At 46.0% G+C, this 12,860-nt stretch overlaps 1 protein-coding gene across 6 annotated transcripts in view; it reads left to right on the plus strand.

The window, feature by feature from the left end:
- The window catches only part of camkva (CaM kinase-like vesicle-associated a), a 175,461-nt gene that overhangs the window by 76,916 nt on the left and 85,685 nt on the right, over nt 1-12,860 (plus strand). For all 6 annotated transcript variants that reach the window (XM_072472924.1, XM_072472928.1, XM_072472925.1 and 3 more), the window contains exon 3: nt 3,510-3,641. In XM_072472924.1, coding sequence (XP_072329025.1) covers nt 3,510-3,641 — 132 coding nt within the window. The remainder of the gene's footprint in view (nt 1-3,509; nt 3,642-12,860) is intronic.

Consider the following 12,860-nt stretch of genomic DNA (forward strand, 5'->3'; position numbering starts at 1 on the left):
ACAGGATTGTCAGGCACGACCTCCCCTTACTAAATCCATGCTGACTTGTCCTAATCCGACCCTGCACTTCCAAGAATTTAGAAATCTCATCCTTAACGATGGATTCTAGAATCTTGCCAACAACCGAGGTCAGGCTAATTGGCCTATAATTTTCCATCTTTTTTCTTGTTCCCTTCTTGAACAGGGGGGTTACAACAGCGATTTTCCAATCCTCTGGGACTTTCCCTGACTCCAGTGACTTTTGAAAGATCATAACTAACGCCTCCACTATTTCTTCAGCTATCTCCTTTACAACTCTAGGATGTAGCCCATCTAGGCCCAGAGATGTATCAATTTTTAGACCTCTTAGTTTCTCTAGCACTTTCTCCTTTGTGATGGCTACCATATTCAACTCTGCCCCCTGACTCTCCTGAATTGTTGGGATATTACTCATGTCTTCTACTGTGAAGACTGACACAAAGTACTTCTTTAGTTCCTCAGCTATTTCCTTGTCTCCCATCACTAGATTACCAGCGTCATTTTGGAGCGGCCCAATGTCTACTTTTGCCTCCCCTTTGTTTTTAATGTATTTAAAGAAACTTTTACTATCATTCTTAATGTTACTGGGTAGCCTACCTTCATATTTGACCCTCTCTTTCCTTATTTCTCTCTTTGTTATCCTCTGTTTTTGTAGCCGTCCCAATCTTCTGACTTCCCACTACTCTTTGCCACATTAAAGGCTTTCTCTTTTGCTTTGATGCATTCCCTGACTTCCTTTGTCAGCCATGGCTGCCTAATCCCCCCTCTGATAACCTTTCTTTTCTTTGGGATCCTTCTGCACTGTTTGAATGCAGAATTAAAGGTGCTGTATTTAAATGCGCGCAGTGTACATAACAAGGTAGATGAGCTTGTGGCCCAGATTGTGACTGGCAGGTATGATGTGGTGGGCATCACAAAGACGTGATGAACCTCTGTACTGTGTCCTCAATTACTCCCAGAAACTCCTGCCATTGCTGTTCTACTGTCTTTCCCACTAGGCTCTGCTCCCAGTCGATTTTCGTCAGTTCCTCCCTCATGCCCCTGTAGTTACCTTTATTTAACTGTAACACCTTTACATCTGATTCTACCTTCTTTCTTTCAAATTGCAGACTGAATTCTACCATATTATGATCACTGCCTCCTAAGTGTTCCCTTACTTTAAGATCTTTTATCAAGTCTGTCTCATTACATAACACTAAGTCCAGAATGGCCTGTTCCCTCGTGGGCTCCATCACAAGCTGTTCCAAAAAGCCCTCCTGTAAACATTCAATGAATTCCCTTTCTTTGGGTCCACTGGCAACATTATTTACCCAGTCCACCTGCATATTGAAGTCCCCCATGTTCACTGTGACCTTGCCTTTCTGACATGTTCTTTCTATTTCGTGGTGCATTTTGCGCCCTTGGTCCTGACTGTTAGGAGGCCTGTACATAACTCCCATTATGGTTTTATTGCCTTTGTGGTTCCTCAACTCTACCCACACAGACTCCACATCATCTGACCCTATGTCGTTTAGTGCTATTGATTTAATTTCATTCCTAATTAACAAGGCAACCCCGCCCCCTCTGCCCACCTCTCTGTCTTTTCGATAGGTTGTGAATACCTGGATGTTTAAATGCCAGTCCTGAACCCCCTGCAACCACGTCTCTGTGATACCTACCACATCATACCTGCCAGTCACAATCTGGGCCACAAGCTCATCTACCTTGTTCCATACACTGCGCGCATTTAAATATAGCACATTTAATTCTGCATTCAAACAGGGCAGAAAGGTGCCAGCTCCTCAACAGGGCTATCCAAATGATCTTGTACACTAGTACATGCCCTTTGGAAGGTAAGTATGGAATCAATTCTTCCACCCTTTCAAGCAGGGCATTTCAGGTCTTAAAACTACTCGGGATGAATATAACTCTATTCACGTTCCTTAACAAATCTCTGCTCCAAGGAAAACAACCCTAGCTTCTCAAACCTCGCTGCATAACAAAAGCACCTCATCCCTGTGTAAACCTCTTCTCTACCCTCTTCAGGGTCTTGAGATCATCCTTCCTAAAGTGTGATAAGCAAAACTACACAATATTCCAGCTGAGACATTTTTATTTTATTCATTCTTGGGATGTGGGTGTCGCTGGCTGGGCCAGCATTTGTTACCCATCCCTAATTGCCCCTTGAGCTGAGTGCTTCAGTGGGGGACAGTTAAGAGTCAATCCCATTGCTGTGGGTCTGTAGTCACATGTAGGCCAGACCGGGTGAGGACAGTCGATTTCCTTCCCTGAAGGGCATTGGTGAACCATGACTAATGATTTGTAAAATGTTACCATCGTTAAGAGGATTCATGGTGAAGGTAAAGTCAAAACTAAGACAGAGAGCCTTTCCTTGCTGAGGGAGCTTTTTTTTTTAAATAATCTTTATTGTCACAAGTAGGCTCACATTAACACTGCAATGAAGTGACTGTGAAAAGCCCCTCGTCACCACATTCCAGCGCCTGTTCAGGTACACAGAGGGAGAATTCAGAATATCCAATTCACCTAACAGCACGTCTTTCAGGACTTGTGGGAGGAAACCGGAGCGCCCGGTGGAAATCCACGCAGATACAAGGAGAACGTGCAGACTCCACACACATAGTGACGGGAATCGAACCTGGGACCCTGGAGCTTTGAAGCATTAGTGGTGCCCACTGTGCTACTGTGCCGCATATTGGCATTATTCCGTGCCAACACTCGTCCCCTCCACCCAGTGTCCCAGCAACCCTATTTATATATGTTCAAATCCCTATCACCTGTTTCCCTTTACAATGTAATTGACACTAACAAACCACAGCAATATAATTCATAAGACACTGACAACCATGACTTCCTTGTTTTTTGTATTCAATGCCCCTATTTACAAAGGTAATTATCCTATATGCTTTCTTGTCTGTCTTATCAAACATTTCCGCTGCCTACAGAAAATTGTCAATATGCACCCCAGGTTGCTCTGTTTTTCATTTTTGCTACAAAACAGATTGTACTGCCTCTCCATCATGTTATGCTCAAAGTGAATTGTTTCACGTTTATCTTCATTAAATTGCATCCGCCACAGGACCAAAGGTGTGCAGGTTAGGTGGATCGGCCATGACCAATGCACAGGGTTACGGGGATAGGGTAGGGGAGTGGGCCTAGGTAGGGGGCTTTTTCGGAGGGTCGGTGCACACAGGATGGGCCGAATGACCTCCTTCTGCACTGCAGAGATTCTGTGGATGACTCCCCATCTCACCAATCAACGTTCTTCTGAGATCTGCTATTCCCCTTACTAATTGCTACATTGACATTGGAAACGTTACTTTATTGTGACAAGAAAACGTGTCGGGGAATTGTTTTCACTGTGGCTACATTGATCTAACTGAGGCATATTTCTTTCAGAAGGCCTACTCCCTGATGTTACCGTTGCCTGGAAACGAAATGATCAAGTTCTACGGAATCTCCAATATTTTCTTTTCTTTCTCTTTCAAAAACAGAGAGGAATTCTGTGAGATATTCCGAGCGAAAGAGAAATCTACTGGAAAAATGTACACTTGCAAGAAGTTTCTAAAGAAAGACGGAAGGAAAGTTAGGAAGGCTGCAAAAAATGAAATCATGATTTTAAACATGTAAGTCCCTACAGCTTTCTCAGCACTTCCAGTTAGGGATCTGTCAGGGCACACCCATACCTTATTAAAACGATGTATGTCGAATCCTTCGTAAACTAAAAGCTCAATCCTAGCATAAGAATTGCCAGCATATCATTCTTCTCCTTGCGGTTGCTGGAGGCAGCTGCCAAGTTTAAAGAAAGTCTCTCTCTTTTATTAATATTGATGGAGGGAATATTGAAGCCATTAAAAGACAAAGTTTTGTTCTCTTTTTATTCACTGTCTTGACATGAAGTTAAGGATGTGGGGAATAAAAAATATAGCTGATGTTCTTTTGCATTCCTTCCTAACCTGTTTTCTCCCCAGGCTGCTGTGTCTCTGTGTGGGGGCAATACACCGTACTCTAGACTGCGACGACCTGTAAGAGCGTTACTAAGCTAACGATCAAGAAAATGCTGTTGGGGGCGGCACTGTGGTGCAGTGGTTAGCACTGCTGCCTCACGGTGACGAGGTTCCAGGTTCGATCCCGGCTCCTGGGTCACTGACCGTGTGGAGTTTGCACATTCTCCCCGTGTTTGCGTGGGTTTCACTCCCACAACCTAAAGATGTGCAGGGTAGGTGCCCCTCAATAGGGAAAAAAATGAATTGGGTACTTTAAATTTATTTTTTACCATTTAAAAAAAAAAAGAAAACACCATCAGGAATAATAGCGAGCCCATCCCATTTTCGATTCGCTCACATCCTTCACACAGGTTTATTGGACATGGTGGACACCTCAGCACTAACTCAATGGTGAAAAGGCCAAGAGTCAGGTTTGAGGCTCTGAATCATGACGAACTACGGGCGGGATTTTCCTGCCCCCTGCGCAGATGTTTTCCAGAGTGGCGGAGGCCACTCCCCATTGGCTGCTGGTGGGATCTTCTGCTCACGCCGGTGTCTACGACGTTTTGGGTTGCCTTCGGCGGGTCTGGAAGATCCCGCTGGTGGGAAGGGCTGGAAAATCCCTTCCTGTCTGCCAGACTTAGTAAATAAGAACAGAAAAACATAAGAATTCTGAAGAAATGGGAGCCGGAGCAGACAATATATTCTCTCGAGAGTCCTCCATCATTCATGACTGATTGGCCTCCATTCCACTTCCCCGCCTGCTCCCCATATCCCTTGAACAAATATACTCTTCTCGGATGGAGAATTACAAAGACTCACAATCCTCGAAGTGACGAAATCTCTTCTCACTTCAGTCCTTATTCTGCAACTGTGCTCTCCTATTCTAGATTCCCCAGCCTGAGAAACACCCTCTCCCTGTCTATCCTGTCAAGCCCTTAATGTATCAATGAGATCACCACTCATTTTTCTAAGTTCCAGAGAGCCTAGGCCCCATTTACTCACTCTCTCGCCAAACAACAACCCTCTACCTCAAGGAACCAATTAAGTGAACCGTTTGCAGTGGCTCCAATGAGAGTGTACTCTTTCTATGAAGTGGCCCAGTGGTAATGTCACTGGACTAATAATCCAGCTAATGCTCTGGGGATCTGAGTTCAAATACCATCATGGCAGATGGGGATATTTCAATTCAATAAGAATCTGGAATTAAAGGCCTAATGATGACTCTGAAACTATTGTCGATTGTGGATGCCACAGTGGCACAATGGTTAGCACTGCTGCCTCACAGTGCCAGGGACCCCGGTTCAATACAGGCCTTGGGTGACTGTCTGTGCGGAGTTTGTACATTCTCCCCGTACCTGCGTGGGATTCCTCCGGGCGCTCCGGTTTCCTCCCACAGTCCAAGGATGTGCAGGGAAGGTGGATTGGCCATGATAAATTGCCCCTTAGCTGTCCAAAAAGGATAGGTGGGGTTGCGGAGTTAGGGCTGGGGCGTGAGCCTAGGTGAGATGTTCCTTCGGAGGATCGGTGCAATGGCCTGCTTCTGCACTGTGGGGATGCTATGTTGTAAAAACCCAGTTCACTAATGTCCTTTAGGGAAGGAAATCTGCCAACCTACCTGGCCTGGCCTACATGTGACTCCAGGCCCACAGCGATGTGGTTGTTTTAATTGCCCTCTCAAATGCCCCAGCAAGCCACACAGTTCAAGGGCAATTAGTGATGGGCAATGAATGCTGCCGCAGCCAGCGACGCCCACATTCCATAAATGATTTAAAAAATGTATGGAGAACAATACTCTACACAGCACTCAAGATGTGGCCTCACCAAAGCCCCGTACAATTGTACCTTCTTGTGCTTCAATCCCCTTGCAGTAAAGGCCAACATCCTCGTATTCAAATCGCTCCGTGGTCTCAGGCCTCCCTATTTCTGTAACTACTTTGGGAGTCACTGGGTCTGTTCTCAGTTCTCAGTCTCGGACCTACAATGATTGAAGATGTCCGTCACAGCAGTGACTGTGGATCCTCAGTCACCGCTCAGCAACCTCAGGCGAGATTCTCTGGCCTGCCCCGCAGCATGGTTCTCAGTCCGGGAAATGGCCCGCCATTGGCAGACAGAGAGATCTTCTGACTCCGCCACTGCCAATGGAATTTCCGGGAAACCTGCGATAGGGATGTGTCATCAGCGGGCCCGGAAGATAGCGCCCCTCACGTCCAAAGCCCTTTTCTGTACCTTTCCAAAGCTGGTCCTAATTCACTATTTAACTTACCTATTTGTGTTTGAACCCATTGTTCCATTATTCATTCTTTGAGAAAAGACGAGGTTAGACTGGTCATAGAACAAAGAACAATACAGCGCAGGAACAGGCCCTCCGGCCCTCCAAGCCTGCGCCGATCACTTGTCCTATCGCGACCAACCACCTGTATCCTTCTCTACCCCATCTGTTCATGTGCCTATCCAGATAAATCTTAAAGGTCATTAACTTAACTGCCTCAACCACCTCACTTGGCAGTGCATTCCAGTCATGTTCCACTTCCGAAAGTAATTCAGTTCCATGTTTGCGAACAATTGTTCAAATGTTTCATCTTAGATTAGGGTGCCTATAAAAAATGTGTTTGCGATTCCTCAAAGACTCTACCACTGCTTTAGTTATAAAAAAGGACAGTTTAAATGATTTCAGCTCTATGAATAACTTGAGGACTTTACATGAGTTATTAGCACACCGGAATAAAGTATTTTCTGCAGCAGTTAATGGCATAATAAAACCAAAATCCATAATGCCCTAACCATTCGCCTCTCTCCTCAATCCAGGTTTTGAGTTTTAAAATGCTGTTTATGAGAGCAGATGGATTTCGATTTATACAATGGAATTGCAGACTGCAAGTTGTTTTTTGGAATCTCTTAATGTAAATTCAGTCTCCAGAAAGAAAATTATTTGGGGCAAACTGAATTGTCTTGTTTGTGCTGTGTTTGTGTGTAGATTTACATGTGCCCCATCCACACAGTACTTTGGTGCACCAATCTGCCTCGTCGTCCTTCCCTGTTACTCAGCTCCAAAGAGTTTAATGAGCTGGGGGCCAACCTGAAACATAAACCTCCCATCACAATGGTTTCCACTTGGTAGTAAAAGAGGAATTAAGCAGTGCAATCTCAGTCTTGACTATCCCCAATTACTGAGCAGTCCATAATCCCTGAATAACCAGGCCTCTCCTTATCTTCACTTTGCAGCTCTCTCTCTAAGATTGTTGGTCATGTCTGCAAAGCAGGGCTCAGAGGGAATTTTTAATTTTTAATGAATATGTAAATAATGTGTGGTTTTGCAAAAAAAAAACAGAATCAGTATTCTGTGACGTTTTGGTAGTTCTCTGAAGTGTAGGAAATGTTTCTTCACATTAAACAGAAAGTGACTGCCAGTGTGGAGTTTGCACGTTCTCCCCGTGTCTGCATGGGTTCCCTCTGAGTGCTCCGGTTTCCTCCCACAGTTCAGATGTGCAGGTTAGGTGGATTGGCCATGCTAAATTAGCCCTAGGTAGAGTTATGGGGATAGTGTGGGGTTTGGGCCTAGGTAAGGTGCTCTTTCAGAGGGTCGGAGTAGACTCGATGGGGCGAATGGCCTCTTTATGCACTGTGGGGATTCTATGGTACTATGATTCAACTAACTTGTGGAATAGTTTTTTGTTGAAGTCCATCGTGAAGTGACCTTTCAGATTTGTCTGTGAATGTATTTGGGTGGTGCTGTTTCTGTACTTTTGGCATATAGATAGTTTACAGATTTATGCATTGCAACCTGACCAGCCATTGACAAAAGTAAACAGTTGCATTTATCTTGCTGTTTTTGGTCCTAATTACATGCTGTTTTGAGAGAGTACATAGAACATAACAGTGCAGAAGGAGGTCATTTGGCCCATCGAGTCTGCACCGACCCACTTAAGCCCTCACTTCCACCCTATCCCCATAACCCAATAACCCCTCCTCACCTTTTTTGGTCACTAAGGGCAATTTAGCACGGCCAATCCACCTAACCTGCACGTCTTTTGGACTGTGGGCGGAAACCGGAGCACCCGGAGAAAACCCACACAGACACGGGGAGAACGTGCAGACTCCACACAGACAGTGACCCAGCGGGGAATAAATCCTAATAGTTAAGTTGCATGGTAATGTACAAACAAGACAGGGTCATTTAGCTTCTTTCATCATTCAGTGCAATCATGGCTGATCGATCCCCTACCTCCATTTACCCACCTTGACCCTGTGCCCTTATTCCCCCGGTGGAGCAGCAGGGATGGCATTGGAGTAGTGACCCTAGAGGCCAAGTCTAATGTTCCAGGGACATGGGTTCAAATCCCACCACAACAACAGGTGGAATTTAAATTCAGTTAATAAATTCTGGAATTGGAGACTCATCTTAGTAATGGTGACAAAGAAACCATCGTCATAGAAGCCCATTTAATTCACTAAATTCCTTTCGGGAAGGAAATCTGCCATCTTTACTCGGTCTGGTCTACGTATAGTTCCAGATTCTTACCTTCCCTCTGAAATGGCCTCACAAGTTATTCAGATCAAGTAGTAATTATTGATTTCAGATTTAATAATAATAATCTTTATTGCCACAAGTAGGCTTACATTAACACTGCGATGAAGTTACTGTGAAAACTCCTAGTCGCCACATTCAAGCGCCTGTTCGGGTACACAGAGGGAGAATTCAGAATGTCCAAATTACCTGACAGCACGTCTTTCAGGACCTGTGGGAGGAAACCGGACCACTCGGAGGAAACCCGCGCAGACACGGGGAGAACGTGCAAACTCCGCACAGACAGTGACCCAAGCCGGGAATCAAACCCAGGTCCCTGGCGCTGTGAAGCAATAGTGATAACCACTGTGCTACCGTGCCGCCCATACTTGATTTGAATTATCAAGAGTGACAAAACTTGCCTTTGAATGAAGAAATATTACCTCCTGAATAGCCTGGCTCTTACTTTAAGGTCAAGACCCCTTGTTAAATATTCTACCCTCTGTAAGCTCGACATGATCCAAACCTCTGTTTCACATGTCCTAACGCAGTTTCGTTAACCTATGACCCATATGCTTGCTGGCCTATAAACACTCTGGGTTAAACAACTCTTCAATTTCAAATTTCTCATCTGTCTGTGGCCTCACCTGGCAAGTTTTTATAATGATATAACGGCACCAATCATTCATAAGGGATTGGATAAACACATTGTGGGTTCATTTATACCCACATAAATGTGGGTATAAAGCTTGAAGACATGTCGGCAGAGCTGTCTGTGTTGTGTTCTCTGCTCGAAACCCCTCCTCCTGTAATCGCCAATCTCACAACCCTCCACAATATCTGTGCTTCTCTAATCCTGGCCTCTTGTGCATCTCTTATTGAATTGCTCCACCAATGATTGCTGTGTCTTCAGCTGCCCTAAACTCTGGAATTTCCTCCCTGGCAGTGCCCATGCCAGCTGGCAATAGCACCTGGGGACCTTGGCAGTGCCAGGCTGGCACCCAGGTGGCACCAGCAGTGCCAGGGCATCACCCTCACAGAGGCTGGGGGCCTCTGATCCCCTGGGAGACCCCCATGAATGCCTTTCCGCCTGGTCCCCATTTGCGGTGACCAGCGCTGAACAGCAAACACCCGAGGTCTTCGAGGCGGAGGGGATGAGTCCCAAGGCCTCAGGTACCTCAGGAATCTGCTCTTTAGAGTGAGACTTACTGACTCGTTCCAAAATGCAAATTTGCCAAAAAGTGATCCCACTCACAATGGGCGGGATTTACATTGCAATGTCTCGCGTGATTGCGTTGGATCTCGTGAAGTGTTGCGAGATGGGTAGATCCCTGGAGCGGGGTCTCCGGTTATTATTGGCCACACTGTGTCGCGCGAGCTGCTTTTCCAGCACGGCTTGCCCATTGGATCGTGTCCTAAACCTTTGACCAAGTTTTGTATTAGCAACCCTAATATATCCTTATGTGGCATGGTGTCAAATCTTGCTTCATAACGCTCCTGTGAAGCTTTATCCTGGATGTTAACGGCACCAAATGTTTACCCTGGTTGGTTCTAGACATCAAAGATATCAAGGGATATGGGGTTAACCCAAGAAAATGGTGCAGAGGAAAATGGTGCAGAGGTAAAAGATCAATCTAGTCAAACGGGGAAGTAGGCTGGAGGGGCCAAATGGCCTCCTCCAACTCCTATCTTCTATGTTCCTATATAAATGCAATGTTTCGTTCTCAGAGACTTCCCTCTATCTCCAATTTGCTACCAACCAGCTGACAGTCTATCCTCACTGACCTGATACTTTAGGCTTAACAGTTTTGATGTTCTTCACGTAAGAGCAGAACCTTCGAGTAATCAACTTGCTCTCCACCTCGGTTACAGGGAATGAAGACTTCTGACAAGGATCTGAAGCTGCTTTTACAACAGTGCAGGCAAGGGGAAACGTGCAATCCTCACGCTGTCAGCTGCCTGGCAAATATAACATTCCCGTCCTATTCTGCCAGCAGTCTCCGCGTGTCTGCGTGGGTTTCCTCCGGGAGCTCCGGTTTCCTCCCACAATCCAAAAGTGTGCACGTTAAGTGGATTGGCCATGCTAAATTGCCCTTTAGTGTCCAAAAAGGACAGGTGGTGTTACGGGGGTAGGGTGGAGGTGTGGCCATATGTAGGCTTTCCGAGGGTCGGTGCAGACTCGATAGGCCGAATGACCTCCTTCTGCACTGTAGCGATTCTATAGTAAGCTGCTCTCACCCTTTTGAATGGCCGAGTACGCACTGCACCGCGCTGATTCTGCCCGAGTGCCCTCCTCTCCGTGCTGATTGTGCCCGGGTGCGCTCGTCTCTACGCTGATTCAGCCTGAAACTGAAACTGCTCTAACTTTTCCCGCCCTTTTAGCTCGGGGGTGGGGGGGGGGGTTTGGAGGTGAGAGTCTTTGTAAAAAGTGTTTGTTGATGGAATCTTGTTAAAGAATGTTGGTTATGGTTCATGTCTTTTATATTCTTTTGTATGAAATGTTAAGTATTTAATAAAATTAATTTCCAACTAAAAACACCTGAAATGAAGCCTGCATTGGTTGTCAAAAACAGTCTCCAGACAATGTAAGACTCTGAAAGATGAGGATTTTCAAAGGTCAGACTCAGACTCTGATGCTAAACCTACAAAAGAAATTACAAGGGGAAAAAAGCCCTGCAGTTTATTTAAGTTCAACCTCCTGGCTTAGGCAGCGCTCCCTCCCTAAACCTCCCCCCCCCCCCCCCCCCGTTATGCTCTTGTACAGAGACAATTACTGAAGGGCATCTAATTCAAGTCCAGTCAATTTATTTATACTATAATAAACGTGAGTAGGAAACTAATGCTATTAAACTGGAACTAACGCAAACACGACTGACCACGATGCATTCTCCTCCAGACTACCTCCAGGATACAGTGTCACGTGCTATTACTTGCCTGACACCTACTGGTGGGAGGCTATACTTATTCACATATACACTTGCTTATGCATATCATTACAACCCAACACCTCACCCTCCACCCCAAACCACAGCCCATCCCCACTCCCCCCTCCCACCAAGACCACACTTACTTTCATTTCCTGCACTGAGGAGCTCAGCCGGCCAGTGCAGGAAGAGATCTATCCCGATCTCTTGACCTCCCAAAGGGACCCCGACAACGGCCCAACTTATTGATTAGGAGGTCCACGAGCCCCGCTCACCCCCGCCTCATATGGGCAGGGCCCGATCCCCAGCATGGGTAAGATGCCACCTGGGGTTCTTGGCTCTGGCACCCTGGCAGTGCCAACTGGGCACCCTGGCAGTGCCAACTGGGCACCCTGGCAGTGTTGAGGCCATAAACAGATCAGCAATGACCTTATCAAATGGCGGGGTGGGCTGGAGGGGGCAAATAGCCTACTCCTGCTTCTAATTTGTATGTTTCACTCCCCCGCCCCCATCTACACCACCTAGATGGGTACACTATCACCTGAAAGCCCCCTCTAAGCCACTACCCATAGGAACAATATCCCTATTCCTTTGCTGCCGCTGGGTCAAACTCCAGAAATTCCGTTCTTTAAAACACCACGGATGTACTTACACCACAGGGACTGCAGCGGTTCAGAAAGGTGGCTCACCACCACCTTCTCAAGGGGCAATTAAGGATGGGTAATAAATGCTGGCCTGGTCAATGGCATCAAGAAATAAAAACCAAACATTAGAAATAATTTAATGTGTCAGTAATAAGCCTAGCAGCTCTGACGATATTCAGGAGAACAAAGTGGTTCTAGGAAATGGTAGGTGATGCCACAGGCGGATACAGGAGATCTAAATAGTGAAACTACAATAGATTGGAAGCATAATTTGTGCCCACTGGAACTCAGGGTTGTAGCCGGTGATTTTTCCTAAAAGTAAATTTGACCCCAAATCTCCACATTTTCACAATAAAAGCAAAGGGAAGCACAAATTGGTGCCACGTCCTGCCACACCATTGTCTGGTGCTACACTTGCTCCACCTCTATCCAATGGTGTGCTTATTGAAAATCAAATTGAAATGCAGGTCCTCGATCACAGATACTTTCATGTCCTGACTGGCAACAATATCGCTGTTCCTTCTCTGTCGCTGGGTCTAAATCCTGGAACTCCCTCTCTAACAGCACTGTGGGTGTACCTACACCACAGGGACTGCAGCGGTTCAAGGAGTCAGCTCACCACCACCATCTCCAGGGGAAATTAGGGAGGGGCAATAAAGGCTGATCTAGCCACTGACACACACATCCTGCGAAAGGAGTAAAATAAAGTCCACATTAACACAATCAATGAACTTCTGCTTCACCAAAACTGGAGCGAGGTGGTTTATATTGGGTTCATAGGGCT

The sequence above is a fragment of the Scyliorhinus torazame genome, chromosome 13 (genome assembly GCF_047496885.1).
Source record: "Scyliorhinus torazame isolate Kashiwa2021f chromosome 13, sScyTor2.1, whole genome shotgun sequence".
NCBI lineage: Eukaryota > Metazoa > Chordata > Chondrichthyes > Carcharhiniformes > Scyliorhinidae > Scyliorhinus > Scyliorhinus torazame.